This window comes from Saccoglossus kowalevskii, chromosome 19, assembly GCF_978046115.1.
Source record: "Saccoglossus kowalevskii chromosome 19, keSacKowa6.1, whole genome shotgun sequence".
NCBI lineage: Eukaryota > Metazoa > Hemichordata > Enteropneusta > Harrimaniidae > Saccoglossus > Saccoglossus kowalevskii.
In genome coordinates this window covers 24688650-24714177 of record NC_140659.1, presented here as the reverse complement: position 1 = coordinate 24714177, position 25528 = coordinate 24688650, and the positions used below count along the sequence as shown (strand labels likewise).

Genomic DNA, 25528 nt, shown 5'->3' with positions numbered 1-25528 from the left:
AACGCATGTTTAATCCCACCGGTTATTAAACTTGTGACTAGTACATAGTATGCACACCCGCAAAATACTAAAATTGGTAAATTTATCGCTACATACACAGTATGACTTGCTAACAAATGTTACTTGTGTGATCATTTTTTCCTAATGCTGGATACAGTCAAGTACTGTGTACATTATAGATGCATATACCATAGACGACATACAAAAGTGTCCTGTATATAATCGGGTGTTTTACCGTGAAACATTGAATGTGTGTTTGTTTTCTGAAGTGCCTCAAAATAAAACAATTTGTAAGAAAAGTGTTTTAGTTACACTGATGAAATTGTGTACATGTCGTATACATAAACACTTATAAAACATGCACAGTCGAGTGTTTTACCTTGAAACATTACATGTGTGTTTGTTTTAGAAAGTGCTTCACGATAAAACAAATAAACAATTTTGATGAAAAGTGTTTTACTCTCATGAACTCAAATGTGTCTTATACATTAACACTTTGAAAACATTTATAGTATGGTGTTACTGGTTGAAACATCGTTGGTGATTTTGCTTTCTGAAGTGTTTCAAATTGAACATGTGAGAATGTTCAGATGTGATTGGAACTACAACTACCGTTCACCAAATGTAGATTAGGCCACGATGTACTTAATTCACCACGTGTCTCGATTTATAGTTGTACTTAGGTTGGTAAGACCATATAGGTTGGTGCGTGACATAAAATTACTTTATGGAGGTAATGTCATGACCCATCTCATTATGCGTTGAATTTTCGTCACGTTCGGTGATTGTCAAGTTGACATATATACCATAATGTTTACTCACGAGTCCCCAGACTTTTCACTCAATACTGATTGCATGAAGTTGGATGCATTAGTCAATAAATGTTCTATCAATAAACACTTTAATGAAACATTTATGTCACCGTAAAACACTCAGTGTTTCATTTTGAAAAAGTGTATTTATGTGTGTTTACAATGTGCTTTATTTTCATCTATAAGTATTTCTAAAAATACTAAAACACTACTGTTTTGATGGCGAATACAAGTGTTTTATTATATAATACACATGTCTTTAATTACAACAGTGTGTTTTCAATTAAAACGATGTGTTTCAATGAAAACAAAATGAAAGTGCTTCCAATATTTACAGATCATGCAGATTATTTCTAAAGTGTTATTTTAAAACTGCAGTGTTGTAAAATACTCATTTGCGATTTCAAGAAAAACATTTAATGTGTTTAAATATAAAACACATAAAGTGATTTTCTATTGGGGACAAATAAGTGTCGTAAATTAAAACACTGAGATTTACAATGTACGCGCATATGTTAAGGGCGTTCCCTTAGAAAACAAGTCATCTGAAGATGACACAGCCCCCACTTGTCAGATCTGATTATAGTTGGCTATGAATTATAAAGTTTGAATGTATATGTATAAAATCGGGTAGGAAGATTACGTTGAAAATCAAAAGTATGTTACTCAAAGTTAACAGCTAGGACATCTCTATTAAGTTTTGTAGAATTTGCATCAATTTCAACAAAAAATCACAATCAATTGAATATGGAAATTCAATTGAGTCAATATTAAATAGCAAATACATGAACTATTAGTTCACAAGATATTCACAAAAATTCAAAACTAATTAAATATTCAAATTAGCTTTTTATATTGACAGAACAAGTAAGACTATACCAAGTTTGGTCTCATTCGGACAATTAGTTAAGGAAAAAATCAAAATCTATTAAATATGCAAATAAGCTTGTTAATTAAGTTGAAACTCAACATGGTATAGCACACATCGAATATTGACAGATAAAGTAAGTCTATACCAACTTTGGTCTCATTCGGACAATTAGTTCACAATATATTAAGAAAAAAAAAAATCAAAATTTATTAAATATGCAAATGAGCTCGTTAATTAAATTGATTACTCAATATTGCATATCACAAATCGTATATTGACAAATCAAGTCTTTACCAAGTTTGGTCTGATTTGGACTATCAGTCAACAAAATAATAACAAGAATTCAAATTAATAATTAAATATGCAAATGAGCTCATTAATTGATTCCTTGAAAAAATAAATCAATGTGCATCTGTACACGTGGTCACTCTGTCTGTCTCTGTCTCTGTACCAAGTTTCAGCAAAATCAGTCCAGGCATCTCCGAGAAATGATGATGAACACACCCAAAAAATGGATTTCATAGGATTTTGACATTCAAAATGGCCGTCAGGCAGCCATATTTGATCAAATCAGGAAATAAATTCATGTGAATATGTGTACCTCCTCACTGTGTCTTTGTACCTATTATCATTGAAATCAGTCAAGGCATCTCTGAGAAATACCAATAGACAGACAAAAGCCATAATTAACAATCAAAATGGCTGCCAGTCGGCCATATTTGATCATTTCAAAAAAGTAAAACAACGTGCATCTATATGGGTTGTCCCTTTGTCTTTTTAACAAGTCTCAACAAAATCGGTCAAGCCATCTCCGAGAAATGATGATGGACACACAATAACCAAATTTGACTGAATTTTGGCATTAAAGTGGCCGCAAGTCGGCCATATTTTATTGAATCGGAAAATAATTGATGTGCACATGTATGGTTGACAACTATGTCTTTCTACCAAGTTTCAAAAAAATCGGTCCAGTCATCTCCGATAAATCACGCCGGAAGGATTGACGGACTGACGAAGGCGAAACTACAAGCCCCTCCCTCCTTTGTCTGGGTGGGGGCTAATAACATAATAGCTATACCATGTAGTTGCCGATGATAATGAAAATTTGAGTGTTACAACATCAAGCTTCTGAAAGCTAGATACAAAGATATTACATACATTAGATTTGCTAGAGCCTTAATCCCTTGTCTGTTTTTATACACTAAATACAAGCCGATGCCCCCTTAGGTTAGTTTATTTTAGTTTCCATCTATTGAGATTCGGACCGAAACTCGGCACGTGCCGATATTTAATGAGTCATACTAGTATGACGTGGCGGTAAAGCGCAGATAATTATAGACAGATGCGGTAATTAATGTTATGAATGCAGAAAGTTGTCGATGATGTATATTTTGTGCTGCTGTTTCTTATTGCAATGCTACATGAACCTGAAAAGTATAGTTCTTTGCCGTTCATATGCGCAATAACTCGTAATAAGTACATAATAGCAAATGGATATGAAAAATATTTCATTTAATAAACAACATCAAAAAATTGTTTTTTCATTACAGTACGTCACCCACATCCGGGCATTTTCTGTTATTTAACATTAATACCCATATTTTCTACTGGAACTAAAAATATAAATACAGGATTTAAATGGGAGAACCACGACCCGGCCAGTTATACCACAGATTATCAGACAAAGAAGTATCACTCTCTCAATCCAGATGTAAGTTAACTATTTTATACGTTTTTCCGGTTATTTAAAACAAGTTATTAGTCAAGGAAACGATTTTTTGTAAATGGCAGAGAAAGTGTGTTTTGTTGAGCATTACATATCCCATCTATTACCATAGCCTTTATTGGAGAGACATCCACGTGGTATTTTTAGATATCATTTGCAGTCGTTTTGTGGCATTGCTTATTTTCCTTAACGAATTAAGGTCATACATTTGAATGAAGCAAGTCTTCTTGTATTAATTGTATAGCACAGCATGAATCATACGTAGACATGAACAACATATTTTGGTAACATTTGAATATATTTCAATAGATGTTTCATTTACAATCGCTATAAATAAATAAATATCTATTAAACAAGGGTATGTCCGTTAACCAATATACATCTACGGCAATGTAGGCAATTGTAAGAATCACATTATGGTATTTGTGAAACAGATGTATATGTTCAGAAGGTCAAATTTATAACTTGTCATTTTAATTTGCTTATAGCAATTCTGCAAGATGACGAATTAGAAAACTGCTTCTTGAAAGTTCATGTTCGAATTTTTTTTCGAAAAAAATGATGTCAAATTTGAAATCAAATTGTCAAATTGATTATAATATTGCGCATAATATGAATATTATGATTTGTCTTTTGCTATAAAGCCGTAGATAATACCTTTAACATATGACGACAGATCAATCAAAAGAGACAGATTACAGAAAAGTAAAAAAAAAAAGTCCATTTTGAATAATGACTGTCTGATTGGTGTTATTCATTGCTCAATCATAATGTGCTTGTGAAAAATATAAAATATTTTTTTTTGGTTTATTTAGTGACGTCAAAAGCCAGTTTCCATATTGCACAGAAGAGTAACCCTTTAGATTCAAATTCTTCTCTAATTTTGAAGTTTTACCTGTTCTCGTATTAAATTAAAGCTACGTATTCAGGTCTGACGTCACCGACTCAATTAATCTCCGATGTCTTGAGAACGCCGTGCGGAGAGTATATGCACCAGTGAAGTCACCCGACGAGACGAGGAGCTGCCATTTGAACCAACTTGAACATTATGACCGGAATTGATTTCAACCGGCATCGGCGATCGTGACACTGTTTCAGCATCGGTCGCTGAAACAGCTTGCTTTAACACAATCAGCTGGCGCACACGTGCTAATAAAATAAATGCGATATTTACTATGGGGACCGCCATCTTGAATGCGGCACAAAACTAAATACGAGACAAGTTGTGAAACGCGTTTTTCAGATTCTTACAAATCTACCAATCTTTCACAAAAATACGATCCGTTGGGAGTTATATTAAGCCAACCGATAACAAAATTTGGCCGAAGTCGGCGTTTTTGTGTGGAAAAATCCCTTGCATACAAATACCTAATTACACGAAGAACCTTGAACACTAAGCCAGGATATTTGAAACCGAAATTGTCATATAACTGTAAGACCGTCGCTGTTTCGCTGCTGAGCTGGAATTTTTGCCCTGATTTGTAGGAATCTGAAAAACGCGTTTCACAACTTGTCTCTTTTTTTTAGTTGTTTGCCACAATGATGAAATAATGTAAAAATGCTAACAAAACGAAAGCATAATGATTCAATAAGGATGAAATAACATGAAAATGCTAACATAATGATGGAATAATGTAAATATTTTAACAAAATGAAAAATAAAGTGAACATAATGATAAAATAATATAAAAATGTGAACTTAACGATAAAATAAAAACACAATGAGCAAAATAATGATAAAATAATACAAATGTGAACACAATAATGGAATAATGTAAAATGGTAAACAAATGAAAAAAAAATGATAAAATAAAATAAAAATGTGAACATGTCGAAATAATTAAGAAAAAGCTAATAAAATAAAAAAAAAGAATGAAATGTTTGTTGGCACTGATCTCACCTCATAAGCAAGTTCCCGATCGACATGGTCTCATGCATGGATAGCATTTTATTTATATTTTATTTTTGCACGATGCCTTTCCCAAATTAGACTCTGCAGGGGGGGGGGGGTCGAATTTTGCAAATCCTCAAGAGGTTCTAGAAAAATCGAATCGCTAGATTGCCCATCTGAAGGGTACTCACAGAAATATTGCATATAAAATGTCAACATAATGATGAAATAATGTAAAAATGCTAAGAAAATGGTGTAATAATATACAAATGTGAACATATTGATGAAATAATTAAAAAATGATAAAAAAATGATAAAATAAAATAAAATGTGAACATAATGATGAAATAATTGAAAAATGTTAATGTTAATGTCTCCGTGCGGAGAGTGTATTCGTCGCTGGAACAGCTTGCTGTAACAACAAACTTGCATCGCGCAAATATTGACATACTTCCCTAATTTTGGCCACTTTTGCCAAAGGAGACAACACAAGACCTGGCGTAGACGACATATTCCCTGCTGCGTGTGTGTATAATACCCCCTAACCTATCTATTATAATTAGCTTCTGTTTTAGTAAATTCGCTATAAATAATTGTCAGTAGACAAAATATTAAAAGCTTATGTTTATGCTGTATTAGTTCATTGATATATAAATACAAGATATATTTATACCACAAACACGTAGTTTCAAACCCATGACAACTACTCACATGTACTCGCGCCTACACTAATCTAGGGAGTTTGTTCACCATGCATAAATTATCATAATTAAACAAATAAACATGTCAAATAATGCTAACATAATGACAATATAATATATAAATGTGAACAAAATGATGAAATAATGTAAAATTGCTAACAAAATTAGGAAATAATGTGAACATAATGATGAAATGAAGAAAAAATAAAAACATAATTATAAAATAACGATAAAAATGTGACCATAATGATGAAATATTGTTAAAATGCTAACAAATTTTCAAAAAATGTGAACATAATAATAAAATAATATAAAAATGTGAACACAATGATTAAAAAACGTAAAAATGCTAACAAAATGAAAAAAACAATGTGAACATAATGATAAAATAATATAATATGTGAACAAAATGATGGAATATTTTAAAAATGCTAACAAAATGAAAAAAATAATGATAAAATAAAAATGTGAACATAATGATGAAATAATTAAAAAAGCAAACAAAATGAAAAAGGCTTGCCATTCTCTAGAAAAACTTTGGTCTGATAATTTGAACGAAGAGTGACAATGTTCAAACTTGTTGCAGTATACAGCAAATGAAAATAGCGTTTCCGTTTTTTCCGGTATGCCATGTACGTCTTTGTGTTTTTTAATTCAGTATAATGGAGACAATAATAAAAGAAGGATTGTTATCTACACCAAAGTTTGTACCACATTGGTATTTATACGACACATATGGATCAATACTGTTTGACAAGATTGCTATGGAAAATCCTTACTATCATCTTTATAGAACGGAAAAGAGCATTCTGCAGCAAAAAGCCGGTAAGTTTGAGAAGTATTGGGGAAGGGAAACAAGGACGTCTGTTAGGAGTTCAAAGGGTCCTTGCGTTCAAAGGGTCCCATGTCCCAATGAAGAGAAGCTTAGGTGGTACTGCATAGGTACTGTCTGATAGCATATTTAATTCATGTTACTGCCTGCTCACCACAAATGCAGGCTTTTTACACATAAACTTCACTTTCTGAGGTTGTCTAAAAGGAAGATAAATGAAATTTGAAGACATTTGAAAAGAAATATGAATACTTATACAAAATCAGTTAATGTTAACTATGTAAATTAGACAATTTACATATTCATTCTTTAGTAAATTGGGATTATCTCATGAAAACTCAACGGATTTGAACCAAATTTGATACGGGTGCTCATTGATGTTATTTGCAGGCATTATTACTATTGGGTAATTTACATATGCAAATTAGCATATTTGCATTTTTTCACTAAGTTTGGATTCATTCATCAACACTGAACAGATTTGAACTAAATTTGGTAGGGATATACATTGGCATCATTTCTATAGCCCCTACATTTAGAGATAATTTGCATATGTAAATTGCCTTATTTGCACATTACTAAATATGGATTATCTCAACAACTCGACAGATTTGGACGAAATATGATAGGCACATACATAGATGCAGTCTGCATCCATACTACTAGTGGTAATTATCTGAATATGCATATTAGAATACTAATGATTGTTTAATTTCATGAAAAATGGTGAATTATAAATGTTTCACCCATTTTCTAGAGATAAACTATGCATGAAAAACATATCTGAATATTTTATTTTAAGTATATCAATGAGCTAACTAGAACAATCTTGAGTTTTGACATATTTGGTACAACTGTAATTTTTTGAGCTTCAGTAAAAGATTTTTATTTCTGGTCTCAATACCCATTCTAAGATTTGTTAAACGTTCGATATTACGAGGTTTTAGAACGCCAAAAAAATGATGCTTTTTAACTTCGTTGAAAAATAAGAATTTCAATGTAACCTTATTTATGACTAATATTAGTAGACAGTTATTGAAATCTTCTATTACACAACTGTACGATATTACGAGTACACTTTTGAACGTAAATCGGATACTTTTGAACTTCCATTTATTTCTAATTAATTTTAGTAGACATTTATTGAAATCTTCTAATACATAACATTACGATATTACGAGTACACTTTTGAACGTAAATAGGATACTTTTGAACTTCCATTTATTTCTAATTAATATTAGTAGACATTTATTGAAATCTTCTAATACATAACATTACGACATTACGAGTATACTTTTGAACGTAAATAGGATACTTTTGAACTTCCATTTATTTCTAATTAATATTAGTAGACATTTATTGACATCTTCTAATACATAACATTACGATAATACGAGTACACTTTTGAACGTAAATAGGATACTTTTGAACTTCCATTTATTTCTAATTAATATTAGTAGACATTTATTGAAATCTTCTATTACACAACTGTAAGATATCACGAGTATACTTTTGAACGTAAATAGGATACTTTTTAACTTCCATTTATTTCTAATTAATATTAGTAGACATTTATTGAAATCTTCTATTACACAACTGTAAGATATTACGAGTATACTTTTGAACGTAAATAGGATACTTTTGAACTTCCATTTATTTCTAATTAATATTAGTAGACATTTATTGAAATCTTCTATTACATAACATTACGATATTACGAGTATACTTTTGAACGTAAATAGGATACTTTTGAACTTCCATTTATTTCTAATTAATATTAGTAGACATTTATTGAAATCTTCTAATACATAACATTACGATATTACGAGTACACTTTTGAACGTAAACAGGATACTTTTGAACTTCCATTTATTTCTAATTAATATTAGTAGACATTTATTGAAATCTTCTAATACATAACATTACGATATTACGAGTACACTTTTGAACGTAAATAGGATACTTTTGAACTTCCATTTATTTCTAATTAATATTAGTAGACATTTATTGAAATCTTCTAATACATAACATTACGACATTACGAGTATACTTTTGAACGTAAATAGGATACTTTTGAACTTCCATTTATTTCTAATTAATATTAGTGGACATTTATTGACATCTTCTAATACATAACATTACGATAATACGAGTACACTTTTGAACGTAAATAGGATACTTTTGAACTTCCATTTATTTCTAATTAATATTAGTAGACACTTATTGAAATCTTCTATTACACAACTGTAAGATATCACGAGTATACTTTTGAACGTAAATAGGACACTTTTGAACTTCCATTTATTTCTAATTAATATTAGTAGACATTTATTGAAATCTTCTAATACATAATATTACGAGTGCACTTTTGAACGTAAATAGGATACTTTTGAACTTCCATTTATTTCTAATTAATATTAGTAGACATTTATTGAAATCTTCTAATACATAACATTACGATATTACGAGTACACCTTTGAACGTAAATAGGATACTTTTGAACTTCCATTTATTTCTAATTAATATTAGTAGACATTTATTGAAATCTTCTAATACATAACATTGCGATATTACGAGTATACTTTTGAACGTAAATAGGATACTTTTGAACTTCCATTTATTTCTAATATTAGTAGACATTTATTCAAATCTTCTAATACATAACATTACGATATTACGAGTACACTTTTGAACGTAAACAGGATACTTTTGAACTTCCATTTATTTCTAATTAATATTAGTAGACATTTATTGAAATCTTCTAATAAATAACATTACGACATTACGAGTATACTTTTGAACGTAAATAGGATACTTTTGAACTTCCATTTATTTCTAATTAATATTAGTAGACATTTATTGACATCTTCTAATACATAACATTACGATAATACGAGTACACTTTTGAACGTAAATAGGATACTTTTGAACTTCCATTTATTTCTAATTAATATTAGTAGACATTTATTGAAATCTTCTAATACATAACATTACGACATTACGAGTATACTTTTGAACGTAAATAGGATACTTTTGAACTTCCATTTATTTCTAATTAATATTAGTAGACATTTATTGAGGGCACTTTTGAACATCATGTTTTATAAATTATTGAACTATTCGTGAAGTAGACTGGGAAACAAAACAAACACCTAAAATGTATCATTTGAGAAAATCATTTATTCAAGTTAATATTAAACACACATTTGCAAAACAAAACAATAATATCAGGTAGCATGTATGCAAGGTTCAGGAGGGTCAGGACCTGACAAATTTCCACCAATCCGGTCTTCATTACAACTCCTTAGTTAATTGGTGTACTGCATTTATCCTGTGAATAAAAAGAAATGTACAATAAACCTTAATTTAAACCGTACAGAAATATACTACAACATTTTATTTTGTGCCAGCTTTCTTGAGAAGTAAATATATAATATAAAACATGCAATATATATGCTCCTAATGCAGATATCAGAATAGCTTGTTGACATACGGTTACTGCATATCTACTACTTAAATATTAAGATTAGTTATCAAGGTACAACTGGAACAAGAATTTATTCATACAAAAAAGTTATAAGTTAAAGTGAATTAATTATGCACAGATTGACACCAACAACTAGTTAGATCTTATATAAGTGCCTTAAATTATCTGTGATTTCATCCGATTATTAGAAATATATTTTTCAGTGTTCTGGGTTGTATGTGACGATTTTGTTTTAGGATATTAGCACCAGAAGAATTCATTATAATGCAAATTTTCCTGATTAAATATGAACAGACTTGTAACAAAACCATCGTTTGTCCCATACTATCCAATTGCCGAGTTTTGTCTGAATATGATCACTGGTTCTCGATTTATATTTATTTATTTCACCAGTATACAAACAAAATATTTACATGTTCATGTACGAGACAAAATTGTATAATACTGGTGGGGACCAAGGAAATAGTCCACATGGACTAGTCTAGTCCATGGCCCTTAATATTAAATAAAAAAATTAAGTCGTCATAAAAGTCACAGTAAACAAACAAACAAAAGTAATGAATTAAATAAATGAGATCAACCAGTAAATAGTATAATCAATCATAACAATGAATGAATGATATTAAAATTATTTAATAAGAGTATTCAAATTGGCATACTTTTAAAATGAATATGCTCTATGTACATAGATAAATATAATTCACTGAGAAGCATTTTCTTCAGCTCTTGTTTGAAAATGCTTCTACTGCCCATGCTTTTTAGGGTTGGGGGGGGCAGAGTTCAGATGTTTAATAGTGGCGTATTGAAAATTATGCTGTGTAATGGTTAAACACATGTAAGGGACAGTGAAGTTACCAGTAGCACCAGATGTGGTTGGATAGGGAAGTGAATGTGTTGGGGGAAATAATCGCTGACACTATGGACAAATCGATTTGTTTTGAGGTCAAAATTTGAAATTGTAATTTGTTATTTATTCATTTAAAACAGTACATTCATAAATGGTTTTTCATGCACAGCATATAGATATAAAATTTAACATACAATTGAACAATCCACTGCAAAAATGACGAGAACACAATAAAGAAATGCATAAATAGGGTATAAAATAAAATGACTACGAAATAATATGATAACATTACAATTAAAAACAAGTCATTGAAAATGAAACAGTCCCTGTTAAATTTTTCAAAGTTCTCCTTGTGCTCGTCATATTAAAGCGGAGGGGTTGTCGCGAGCGTGTCCTTGAAACTTGAGTTCCAAGTGGAGTATACAACAGATTGTTTATTTACATCAAAACACGTGTTTCGTGTAGTAGTAATATGGCCAAAAATAAAAACAGTTGTTATTCGGCCATCTTTGATCTGATCATGAAACACACTTGATATGTATGATGTATGCCAAATACGAATAAAAATGGTACATAAATTGTGGAAATATAGTAGTAAGGCCAAAAAGTCAGATGGCTGTCAATCGGCCATCCTTTACCAGATTTTGAAAACAAATTGTCAATGACATGCATCCTAACATGTATAAAGTACATGTACATGTATGTGCAAAATTTGAATGAAAACTGACAGAGCACGTCCAAGATACCGCATAAAAAAAAAGATGCCTGCCAGTCGACAATCTTTGATCCAATTGCGAAATAAATCGTCATGGACATGTATTCTAATATGTATAATCTATGTACCAAGTTTGAATGACAACTGACAAAGCATGTCCAAAATACAACATTTTCAGAAAACAAGATGGCTGCCAGTCAGCCATTTTGAATCGAATCACGAAACCACGGCATGTGCATATGCCCCACATAAGGTACTAGGCACATGCAAAGAATGAACGGGATCAGTCCACAGGATTCTGAAATATGACTCTGGACAGAGGGACACACGGACGGACAGACACACAGACGGATGGATGGACAGACAGACTCAGGAACTCACGGACGGCCAGGGACATGTATCCTAACATGTATGATCTATGTACTAAATTTGAATGAAAACTGACAAAGCATGTCTAAAATACAACATTTTAAAAAAACAAGATGGCTGCCAGTTGGCCATCTTTGATCCAATTGTGAAATAAATCGTCATGGACATGTATCCTAACATGTATAATCTATGTACCAAGTTTGAATGAAAACTGACAAAGCATGTTCAAAATACAACATTTTCAAAAAACAAGATGGCTGCCAGTCGGCCATTTTGAATCGAATCGCTAAACCACTGCATGTGCATATGTCCCACATAAAGTACTAGGCGCATACAAAGAATGAATGGAATCGGTCCAAGGGATTCTGAGATATGACTCTGGACGGGGGACTAAAAACATAGTCCGAAAAAAAATGATAAAATGCATAAATGGGGTAAAATATGAATTTACAACAAAGTGGTAAGATAAAATTATACAATATTGTTAGCAGTTGTAGTAATAAGTGAGAATTCAAAAATATAATTTTTCAACATATATGATTGTGGTTTTTAACAAGAAGTCGAAAATATCACTTTTACTAAAAATGATAAAAATATTCATCAAAATTAGAGAATTGAAGTGTCATCATGAAATGAACAAATTTGAGAGTGGTCCACATGTAGTACCTATATATGTAATATCAAAGCAATTAGACTTGTGGTTTTTAACAAGAAGCCGAAAATATCACTTTTTACCAAAAATGACAAAAATATTCACCAAAATTAAAGAATTAAAGATATCATTACAAAATGAACAAATCTGAAAGAGGTCCACATGTAGTACCTATATATGTAATATCAAAGCAATTGGACTTGTGGTTTTTAACAAGAAGTCGAAAATATCACTTTTTACCGAAAATGGCAAAAATATTCCCCAAAATTAGAAAATTGAAGATATCAATACAAAATGAACAAATCTGAGAGAGATCTACCCAAGGTACATATACACCAAGTATAAAAGCATTCAGGCTTGTAGTTTTCAAGAAGAAGTAGAAAAAGTAAAACATTGACAAGGACGACGGACGGACGAAGACGGACAATCACTTATATGATAAGCTCCGCTTGACAAAGTCGACAGCGATGCTAAACTTCATCCCCCCTTTTCATACAGACTGCTCAAAATTTAAATCCCTTCTGACCGCACATGTATGTGTTGCATCCGGTTCGTTATACATGTACAGTTTCCAAATAAATAAAATGCTATTTACAGGTAATGGTGATTTTGTGTGTTAAGTTCAATAAATCACTTTGTTCAAATGTCTTCATATGTAAATAAAACAAAAAAAACCATCAGAGATGGTTGATTCCCAAACTGTTCATGGAAAATTGGAATCATTCAGTTACAACTTTGGGTACCTTACACTGCTATTACAGTGACTATAAGGCAGTGTATGCTATTTTTGAATCTGGTTGATTACACTGAACAAATCTGTATGTAGTTGCTAGAAATTTTTGAACTCTTTGTTCTTGCAATTAAAGTTAAACACTGAAAAGATTTAGTGTGAATGGAGAGAATTTGTAAATTGAGAGCAACAGTTTTAAAAATAAGCGTGACAGTCAAAAGTCAGCATAGAAATGCCAGACACAATTTGGTCTATAAGCATTAATATATGCAAACGTATGCAAATTAGCACACACACAATATGTTGTCAGAACCGGAACCATAAGTACACTAACCATACCAAGTTTGGAGAAGATCAACATAGAAACACCAGATACGATTTCGTCCACAAACATTAATATATGCAAATAATATTCAGATATGCAAATTAGCACACACAATATATATTGTCACCACCGGATCAATAATTACATTAATCATGCTAAGTTTGAAGAATATCAGCCATGCCAGAGATATGACTTCATCCATAAGGATTACAATTTACAAATATGCAAATTAGCACACACACTATATGATGTCAGCACCGGACCCATAAGTACACTAATCATACCCAGTTTGGAGAAGACTGGCATAGAAATGGCAGAGATATGACTGTTCGTACACTTGTAACCACTATGCTGGACCAAACATTGTGAAAAGGGATTGTCAATGGAGTTCCAACCAATCATGCAGATAAATCAGTAACGGAAACACAGACGTGCAGATTTGCCGGTTAGAACCTTTGATAAAAGTGGTCAGGTCAATCATGAAATGTACATGATTGTTTAGACAAAACTCAATCAGATCAAAGGCCGCGCCTTTGGTGTTTAGATACATGTTTCGCGGGCAGTTGGGAGATACCACTTTTATGACAGGCATGGAGATGCACAACATGTGAGAGTTGTTTAACTTAAATACAACATTTTCTGTTTTGTATACTATGCTGTTGTAAATATGTGTTACATAATAGTGTACAGTAGTGTACGCCTGTGTTTCCTTTGCTGTATTTTTTCTCAATTTCTCTAAAAAATGTTTTTTAAGTTCACTCAAAAACACTACTTCAAAATAGTATAAATTATAATAATATGATCATACAAAATCTTGGATAAAAGAATAAAGTGTGTACAGTTTGTGTTTTTTCCCAAATTAAATTTATCATATAAAATTTACAAACAGGTTCTCATTCTTTTTAAAACAGAATAAAATAATAAATTCATAGTAAACATATTTTTTCTTTAGATCTTGACCAAATGCAGACAGAAAATGTTACATCAACAACACAAAACATATGGTAATGTTCAGTATATACTTTTATGGGGTACAAATTAAATAATTTTGAATAGGGTCACAGTGACCTTTAAATTATGATAAGACTTGTTAGTAACTCAAAGTTTGTAACTCAAACATATTTGCCCTCCTTTGGGTAGGGGTATTTCAGTGTATCAATTTATCTCGACAAGTTAATAATGCGTATCATTGTACATTCGATCAATTGGAGGCACACATGGAATGACTTGATGGGGCTTGCGTTGCCAGTCTGCTTCTAATTTTCGTGTTCGAAGCTGTACGACGCACAGGCATATTTTCAAAAAATCAGATTTCTCAAAACACATTACCAAAATTACAAAAACACTGGAGACATGCAGACTGTCTATCAAGACACGGATGTTTTTTACCTCCATGATCAGGATAAGTGGCGACCGACTAAACTGCGACGAGCTGTTTGTCGGCCTGAGTCACTCACTTCACTGAACGTACCCAATATTTTCGAATAGTACGGGCATATTTTAGAAGCAACATGAACAATTTATATGCTAGCTATGATTGCTGATTACATTGTATCTCCCAATTCATAGCACCCGGACTGCAGCTCACATCATCACATCACTGCACTAGTAAACGAGCACTCTGTCTCTGGCACTGGAACCAGCGTCAACTGTCCACGAAGCGATTACAATCATGAAACACCCACCTCCCATTATTTAGTATTTGTACATGTTTGTTAACAAATTGAATGCAATAACTACCCACCTTTTAGTCGCAGCGATGTAAAATAGCAATCTATGTGGAAGATTCGCGGGACGGTTCAACAGCAACAGAACGGCCATTGATTTCCGGTAGACAAATTTAAAGTTTTCCCATGATGCCATTTTCATACTCCTCAGGCTAGTAGTCAATTATCGACGGGTTTTTTCGCACGTTTGAAGAAGTAGAACGGGGTTTCCGACGAAAAAGTATTATTAATAATAAATAGTCTCGCTAAAATTAGGAAACGCCAACAGTATCTGTTGATAATATAAAGTTAAACAACTTCCTGCTAAAATATGAATGTAAGAGTCATAAATTAGTGAGTAATTAAGATATAAAAAATATACAGGGGAGACTTTTGAACGTAAGGGTCTTTTGAACTCCTAACAGACGTCGCGCTGCCGTTTATTGCGTGATAACACGATCTAGCATAGCGCGGAATATGCAACGGAATGGTAACAGATTATGTAGTTTCCTCTATCTTAAGTTCATTGGAATACATTATTGGAATATAAATACTAAATTTAGGAATTTTGTTACTATAAAGTTCATCACCAATATATGTTTTTTAACGATGTCAGTTGAAATTCATTTGATTTTAACATTGTAGTGATGAGAATTATAATTCTAAATGAATCTAAGGTCGAATTACAATTAATGGGATACATATCTTAGCCCATGTGAGTAAAAGCAAGCAAAGGGAATGCTAATTACGTTAAATCACAATTTAATGGCGTTCAATCGTTTGCAGTACTCCTTCATTCCCTGCCATGAGCTAAATGCATTTGAAACAGAAATTCTTGCAAATACTGGTAAATTTATTAAGTGATAATGAAAGAAGATCTGGATATACAGCGTCGTTGTCCTACATAACAGATTTTAGCAATTGGAATTTAAAAAAAAAAACAGTCGTAAATGAAAGTATAGAAAGAATCACCAAAATCGATTAGTAAATAAATTGTAAAGCTTATATTTATGTGTACCTTAATAACAGAGCAGCAGGTTGACGAGCCGTGGTACATGTGTGTCATATAAACCTAAACACAATGATGATATTGGCAGAATATTACGATCATCATGTACAAAGTTGAAAACAATAGATTGGAAAATGTTATATTCATTGCTATTAATTATTCGCGATATGCGGTGACGTTGGGAATCTTCCTAAAATTGAGCAGAGAATTCTACATGTCCAAGTCAGGTGTACGCCGGGGTAGCGTAACATATCCAATGATGTCTTTTCTTTGGTTGTCAGTGTACAGTATTGTTACCCAATGGCATAATTAGTGTTGGAAAATATGCTGGGAACTACAGAGCGCGACGCAACGCCTGAACTAATATTAATTTTACATATATGTATGGAAGTAGACATACGTGTTGCGGAGACGGAGACTATGTCATTATATGTTTCGGATGTTATATGTTTACTCCAACAACCACGTAAAAGTCGCGTGGAATTTTACTGCTCTTCATTGTCGGATTTCAGTGGGGGTGACGTGATATGAAGTCGAATAAAACGCGTCCCTATATAGGGTTGCAATTCTACATAGAATTGCGTTTTAATTCAAGTTTAATTAAATACAATTTTAATATCTCGTGAGATAACAGATAATGTTAGCAAAGCTTAGGTTTAGTAAATGGGTTAGGTATGTTACAATAATTATATTACCATACCTTTCCCCTTTACTAAAACTAAGCTAATCAAACCTGACTTAAATTCGAATAAATATTATTATAAATAAAAATAATGAGGGCCACTTAGTAAGTTAAATGAAAATCGTCTCGACGTTGATATCACACACACACACACACACACACACACACACACACACACACACACACACACACACACACACACACACACACACACACACACACACACACACACACACACATGCAAATACCCACTAAAACAAAGTAATTGCACATTCTTATCGTAAGAAGGCAATATTTTATTTTCGAGGGAATACTACAAACTCTTATTCTAGAGCAAATTTTCATGCATAATCAAATACTTTGTGCTGTCGCTTTTATTACAGATGAAATTGTATCGGAATCAGATGATGTTGTTTTATGTGAACTCGGTGCTGGCAGCTCTACCAAGACAACACTTTTATTGTCCGCCTTGTTAAAAAGAAACACAACAGTGACATTTATTCCAATAGATCAAGCTAAAGGTAAAACATTCGAATACTGCGTTTTCATGTCGAATGTAAAGAAGGCAATCCTAATGTTACGAAAACGTTATCGAATCGAATCGAGTCTTCGTGTGATTGGCACATATAATTTCCTGTTTGTGGTTAAATTGCCAAAATTTACACAAAATACTGTGTTACATATCGACATTCGTAATTATTACGTTGTTTTGTAGATTTCATGGAAAACAGTGTGAAAACATTGGTGCAGCGTTTCAACGTTGGATTGGAAGTAAAGCCATTCGCCGGGGATTACATTGATGGCTTAAACTATATAAAGGATATTAACCAGAATAAACTTATCATTTGGCTTGGAAGTAGTATAAGTAATATGTCAATGAAGAATTTGAAGTCAATCTTGGCGCACATTAACACGATAATGGGTAAGTGGAATGTTTAACCGGGGCACTCGTCACCTACGCATGCGTCAAACGTCGTTAGCGTGCACGTGTTTACAAACATGCGTCTACCCAATATTATATGACTTTTGTCAACCAGCAAATCTTTTGAGAAGTGAAGACAACTAGTTTCAGACACCTTGTTTATCGAGCCCGCCAATCACGTGTCACCTAGTTAATAACATTTTTATATGAGACGAAACCGTTTTTAGTGAATCAAACTACAATGTTAACTATGACACAGAAAGTGTCCAATCCTGGACCAGCAAATCACCATTATCTTTTGACTGTATATTTCACATACTGTCAACATTATATTGCGTATATTTTAAATTGTCAACATTGGAGATTAAAATCAATTGCCGAATATTTAAATATTTTTTTAACGACGTATATTTAAATCATTATCAGTATTCAGTAATAATGACGTGGGTATAGTTTCCAGGTTTTGTTAAATGTGAATATTTTGAACTTGTAGACATTGTAGACAACCTATGCGTTGATTTCCACTATGTATACAACTAACACGATTATGTTGTTAAATTGGCGTAAAAAAGTGCCTAAGCCCGACGCTACGTTTAATAAATGTTTTCTGACGTCAACAAATCTATCATCTAATATAATTGCACCAGGAAAACGTCTCGTTACATGTACAGAGCTATACAGGTGTGGCATTCTTACCATGTATGATTTGTAGATACCTCTTACTATCTAGCTTTGGACAGTTCATGATCAACAACATAATCATGACAATTAATTCAGCAGTACAACTAAAATACATGCATCACGAGAATGAAAATGATGCTTGCACTTTGTGATCAGATCCCGTAGCCCCCAGTGCTCCGTTACTTGAGGTTTGTTGACAGTTATATCATTGTTCATGATGATCACATTAATCGAGGTGTTTTCCATATACTAGAAAGTCTGAATGAACATTTAATGACAAGCTAACAATCATATGTTAACTCATATACCAGCATCGCACATATTACATAACCCTCCCCACCTGAAAGAACTGGTTTCTTGCTTTTGTTGTGTGTTTGGTTAATCGATGGCAATTGATATAATTTGTTTTATTACAGTGTAAATATGATTGATTTAATTTATAGGGGAAAATGACAGACTATTGATTGGTATTGACATCACGCAAGACAAAGACAAAGTAGTCACCATGTACAAGCATTTTCAAACATGGGCACCATTCAACTTTAATGTCCTGACCAGACTGAATCGAGAATTCGGAGCGGATTTTAAACATGAAAACTTTGTTATGTACACAAATTACGTTGCAAGTGACGATAAGAATGGTATTGTTGAAAACCCGCAGTATGTTCAACACGCTCTCGAAAGTACTTGTCAACATCAAGTTCATGTGGGTGAGTAACCGTCAAGTAACTGTACAACCATTGATAATGTGCTTGTGTACATGGGGCAACAATTGAGTGCCTTTATACTATCTAAAATATGTTCACAGTTGATCAAAATATGTGCTTAAACTATTGTAAAATACTTTTTCCGCTTGGAATTTATTTTCGCTATTTTCGCTGAAGGGAGGATTCAGTGAAATAAAAATATACGAATATACCAGCGAATATACCCTTTTTCCTATATTTTACATTCAACTCATCAAAATTCAGTGAAAATAAATTCCATACATAACACCCAAAAAGCCTTTTCAGCCAAAATAAAGTATTTTACAGTAATATTGATTTTAAATTTCCATTGTAGATGATTACCATCATTTTATTGTTTATGTTTTTAACCTAATTAGCAGTCAGTTTTAATTCCCATATTGTTATTACGGATGTGTAATCTAAATAACGTTCAATTTTATTATGTTCTGCGATAAGATATTTACTTCAAAGTAAACTACTGTATGAACACAACTTCTGTTTCAATCATTAACACAAGTTTGACTGATCGCAGTTAACCACTCTCAGTACAGAAAACGCATTTCCACATTCACAAGGTTAACACTTATCTAACTAAATAACAACTGCTTTCGTTGCAGATGATTTGGATTTAATGCTCAATTTTGAAGCAGGGGAGTTGTTTTATTGCCACGAGTTAGAGCATATGAGTTTGAAATGGAACTGGAAACAGTTTGCAGACACAATGAAGAAAGGAGGATTTCGCATCGAAAAAACTTGGAGCGACGACGGCAACAGATTTGGATTAGCTCGATTGAGAAAAAATGAATATATATAATACTAATTAGAAAATACCGAATAGCTAGACTAGGTTGCTAGAAGCAATGATTGAATTTCAAGCTGTTCTTTCAATTGGTAATTTTTGGATATGAAATATCGATCAGTAATATACTATTTAATAAAACATTGTCAGAAATATAAAATAATAATAATAATAATAATAATAATAATAATAATAATAATAATAATAATAATAATAATAATAATAATAATAATAATGGGTTGCGAAGGTTTGACATCATAATAAATAAATACTACACTCTAAATCTTGGGAGCACTTTCATATTTTTCATTAAAACACACTGTTTTAATTGAGAGCACACTGTTGCAGTTAAAAAAATTGAGTGAAAAGTATGGAGACTTGTGAGTAAGCATTATGGTATGTATGGGAATATAACGTAATTCCAAGCATGATCAAATGGTAATGACATCACCCTCAGAAAATAGTGTTATGTCAAGCACCAAGTTGTGGAATATTCGCATATTCGTATATACTATGTAGTGAACACTTGTTTTGTGTTCGGGGAACTGTGATTCACATAGATAATAACACTTACACGTACATATACCAGATCAGATCCAAAGGAATGCACATTGAGTTCATTACAGCTTTATTCGTCCAAACAGTCAGCTGAGGTAACCTCTCGCTGTTAAGTTCTCTCATTCTCTTCCAAAGTGTTACAAACTCTAAGACGTGACAGTAAACATGTGGCAGTAAAGTAAACATGCTACCAGCTAATCGCTGTGGTCGTTGATACGATCACGTGATAACCATGGATGTCTCATGGTTAAAGCCTTGAAAAGTCGCTACTAAAATACAATTAGTAAACAATCTATTTATCAAATTTCTGTAATATATGTTTATAATATCTACCCTAAACATGCACCCAAAACTATCATGCTGGGCAAAACATCAATAAACCTATGTTAAATGTGTTTACTTAAACAAAAACAGTTGATCAAGTATATTCAAAATTGATAAGACAGAGAGCAATGATGCATATCAATTTTTATCTAATTAATTTGACATTTGATAGACAATTGTTACGCGATTCGACAAGATTACAAATTACTTTTTAATAAGAATTGCCACATAATAGTCACAATTTGTTAATATACTGTATTGATTTTTATTTAGACATTCAACATTTTGTAGCTAATCATAATAACGATAAATAATGACAGGGTTAAATTGACATAACGGATGCTATTGAACAACGTATATGTTAAATAAAGCCACGTATATTGTTCGATGTGTTAGAAGCATTGTATGTACGTCGCATGGGGCTGCGTAACTTTATAAGAAGTAAGAATACTGTATCAACAACATCAAAATAAATGAAGTATATGCACTGAAAAATAGTAGAAATAAACCAATGTCGAAGTTAAAAAAACTATAGAAAATACAGATCTTAAATCAGTAATAATAATAATAATAATAATAATATAAGGTTATTACAAAGATACCTCAAAGTATGCGCGAAAACAGTACAGCGGCAGTATCGACCGACGCGCAGCGGAACTCGATGCGACAGCGTACTGTCTGAGTGCATACTTTGAGGTATCTTCGTAATAACCTTATTATTATACATCTTTTCCTACCAAGAATACATCATGGGAATGCCGAAATCTAAAAAGTTTAGAACAGAATCAGCGAACGTCTTTGTATGGAGTCCGGTCGAAGCCTGGTGGCCATGTTGTTTTTATTATTATATACGCGTAATCATTCCATATTTGGAATTCGCATTTCCTAATATGGTAGAATGAAAATACCCCGTAAAATACCGCAAAATTACGGCACGCTGTATCTTATGGCGTTACGGTGACAGATGTATAATAATAATAATAATAATAATAATAATAATAATAATAATAATAATAATAATAAAGAAGCCATACATTGAATGAATCGTTACCATTGTTCATGTATCTAGCCTTTCGTCCGTGACAAGGACCGTAAAATAGCCTCTAGTCTTTCGTCTGTAACAGAGACCGTAGAATAGCGGCAAGTAGTTCGTCCTCGCTTAGCTGTTTGGCATTATATCGTGGTGTGGATTCCGTATGTTGGCTAGAGCTCGATGGCCAAGCTGTACTGGTAGCTCTTGATTTGTCCACCGTTTTGCTTAGGAAGGCAATTTTTGTAAACAAATTCCCCATGGAATTCATGTTTTGTCGTATTGGTTTATCGATTTTTACCTCCAGTGACGCTTGTTCCATGTTCGACCCATCTTTCTTACCAAATACAGGATAATACATTTTTTCGTCCATCTTGCGCTCGGCGGCATGCCTGCTGCACACGGTACGCTCGCGATTACGTGCTGAGTAAGTTTCCGTCATTACGAGGAAAAATAACAACACAGGCATTAGGCTGGATTTCTGACTCATCTTTCCGTGCCCCTTTCTGTGAAAAAATAACACACATGAATCATCCATGGACGTACAAACTTAAACTTGGTTATGAATAGAATAATAATTCTAGTAAACATAAGCTAAACCAAAACAATGATGGTATAATATTAAAGGCAAAATTTGTGCTTTCGATTGTATTTTTATTGATGGGATTTCTAATGAATATATTTTAACATATTAACCATTCGTTGCAGTAAACACAGTTTAGGACTGTAACATTCATTCATTCATTCATTCATTCGTTTATTTGTCCTTTCGTTCGTTCATTCATTCATTCATTCATTCATTCATTCATTCATTCATTCATTCATTCATTCATTCATTCATTCATTCATCCATCCATCATTCATTCATCATTCATTCATTCATTGGATTGGATTGGAGTGACATGTTTATTGAAAGCTGATGAAAAGCTGACACTAGTTAACCCAGGCCCGTCTGTAACACTCTAGATAGCGAATGTGGTGTTATATTATTTTCATTACGTGTAAGGTATTTTGAGAAAAATCATTGTTATCTAATAATACACAGTGCTATGCACTATTAAATAACGCCCTAGAAAGGCAATTGTATGAACAATGATTAACATAAGTCACGTTTCGAACAACTATTTATAACTCGATTATCATGCATCATACCATTTTTAGAAAAATTCCCTTATTAGTGATATAAAAAGTATTTAATTAATAATTATGGTTATCCACCAAGAAGTGATTTTTTTGTCAAAAACATATTATCAGAAATTATATCCAAACAGTGAAAACGTACTCATGAGGCATACGAGTACTACAATAAATGTTAGCCTGTGTCTACCTTGGTTCTTAGAAACTAGTATGTAACCCTTCAAGCAAAGTTTTATTTTTATAGGACAGCACTAGAAACCCTTTACATTCAACTAGTGGAATGGCCTTAAACACGTAGATTAATTCAGAAAGTAAGCTTGTAGTATCGTGTGTTCCCCGAATGTAAGTAATCTCTTGTTTCATTATAAAGATTGCTTCGGATTATCCGAGTGGAGATTAATTCTCAAATCTACGACTCAAAAACAAGAACAAATCTTGTGTCATTAATCAATAGTTCTGTTCATTTACATTCTTTTCATATAAAATTCGCAGTTTTAATAAAGTGAATATGTTTAAGATTTCAGAAATGTTCAGTATATATTTATGTGTTTTTTTATATTCATGAACGAACTGCCGAACCCAGTATCTCGCAAATACAAGGAATGTAAATAACAATATGACTAGAGTTAACACGTTATATATGCACTATGATTATTTTAATTGATATATAATGAGAGCTATGCGCCCGGACATTTAATTGGATAAATGTACCACAAGAAGGAACACACGAACTACGCATCAAATTATGTAATATTGATTGTTAACTAACTATAAGCGATAACCACAACGTAGTTGGCAAACAATAAAATCAAATGTCAATGACTGAAATTCCGGTAATGAATGAATGAACCTTACCTTATTTATCGGCAATGTGTTTTTACTTCACTTCGTCGTGTTTGGTGATAATTATATATCAGCCTACCTCACGTACTGATGAGAAGAGCTCCTTATTCACAATGACTCTACACAGCAATGTGCAATCCTATAACATTCGTCCAAACGAACGGAAATTGCAGAGCATTGGTGATGACATTCTACACCTATTTAGCGAGTATCCATAACTGATTTGTAGTGTAATGCCAAAATATGTCAGTAATTTCCTTTAGCTAATCTATCAATAAGTAACTTTACCTGACTTTGTGTATTAAGCTACTGTAACAGTTAATTACGTGGTTTAGAAGCACTGCGCAGACAAGCCAATAAGCAATGCCTGCGTTCAACCAAAATGTCAAAAGTACATGATCTCATTCCCACTAGGATGCGACCTTTTTTTTGTATTTATAAAATTTATAATCTATGGAGAATCTGATATTGAAAATCCCTCAATGTTGAGGGGAGTGTTGCTTTGAATGGTAATTCAAATAATACAGAGCTGAAATTTTGGTTTGTATACAACCCATTCAACTGTTCAATAAGAACAATTTGAATCATAAAATTCAGTGACCTCTTGGTACCCTTCAGTACCATACAGTGAATCCAAGTAGGGTAGTGGCAATAAATGTTTGCGGTGCGTAGAAATGATTGAAATTGAAGTTAAACTGATGACTTGACAAATTCACTTCTTTTTTGTTTTATTAGAATACTAAAAAAAATACGACATAAAACCCCTTTTCCGACATGACACGGTCACAATCAGGCACCTGTAGTTTAATATGTTATATACAATTTCACTATACTATTATATTATATTCCTGAATAAATACGTTCCCATCAACCAAATTAATCATTATCCATCAATAATTTTGTCTTCAGAGGAATTAAAAAAAAATAGAGGCCGTATGATATTTAGATAATTTAGGAAATGTATGTTCGACAAAAAAATCTTGTTATCAATCACACTAATGGATGCTAATATAGATATTTGTTGACTGACAAACTCGTGAACAGTGCGAGAGTCTCCCAGTTCGTGCCCCAAAATGGCACGACTTGCCACGACAAAATCGTGGCCAAAAGTAGTGCAAGTGTTAGGCTCGCTTTATAGCAATACCCAAGAT

General features: G+C 32.5%; 1 protein-coding gene and 2 long non-coding RNA genes across 5 annotated transcripts; 1 reads left to right on the top strand and 2 right to left on the bottom strand.

Moving 5' to 3' along the window:
- The first annotated feature begins 3336 nt into the window (after positions 1 to 3336).
- On the top strand, positions 3337 to 20629 carry LOC102809356 (uncharacterized). Of its 3 annotated transcripts, XM_085493509.1 has the most exons (7): positions 3337 to 3394; positions 6660 to 6826; positions 14911 to 14962; positions 17739 to 17876; positions 18071 to 18277; positions 19402 to 19668; positions 20304 to 20629. In XM_085493509.1, exons 2-7 carry the CDS (start codon positions 6737 to 6739, stop codon positions 20498 to 20500), a joined length of 951 nt encoding a protein of 316 aa, XP_085349635.1. In that variant the 5' UTR covers positions 3337 to 3394; positions 6660 to 6736; the 3' UTR covers positions 20501 to 20629. The 3 variants fall into 3 exon arrangements, with proteins under 3 accessions (XP_085349635.1, XP_006812415.1, XP_085349636.1); XM_006812352.3 differs by lacking the exon at positions 14911 to 14962 and having other exon boundaries at positions 3343 to 3394; XM_085493510.1 differs by lacking the exon at positions 3337 to 3394 and having other exon boundaries at positions 6025 to 6826.
- Positions 9994 to 15899, bottom strand: LOC146730911 (uncharacterized). The gene is made up of 2 exons (XR_014927387.1): positions 15703 to 15899; positions 9994 to 10164 (listed from the first exon to the last, which is right to left on the bottom strand). It is a non-coding gene; the product is annotated as an uncharacterized LOC146730911 (long non-coding RNA).
- A 461-nt stretch (positions 20630 to 21090) lies between the features above and the next one.
- LOC146730910 (uncharacterized) lies at positions 21091 to 24542 on the bottom strand. The gene is made up of 2 exons (XR_014927393.1): positions 24390 to 24542; positions 21091 to 22903 (listed from the first exon to the last, which is right to left on the bottom strand). It is a non-coding gene; the product is annotated as an uncharacterized LOC146730910 (long non-coding RNA).
- Positions 24543 to 25528: the final 986 nt, after the last annotated feature.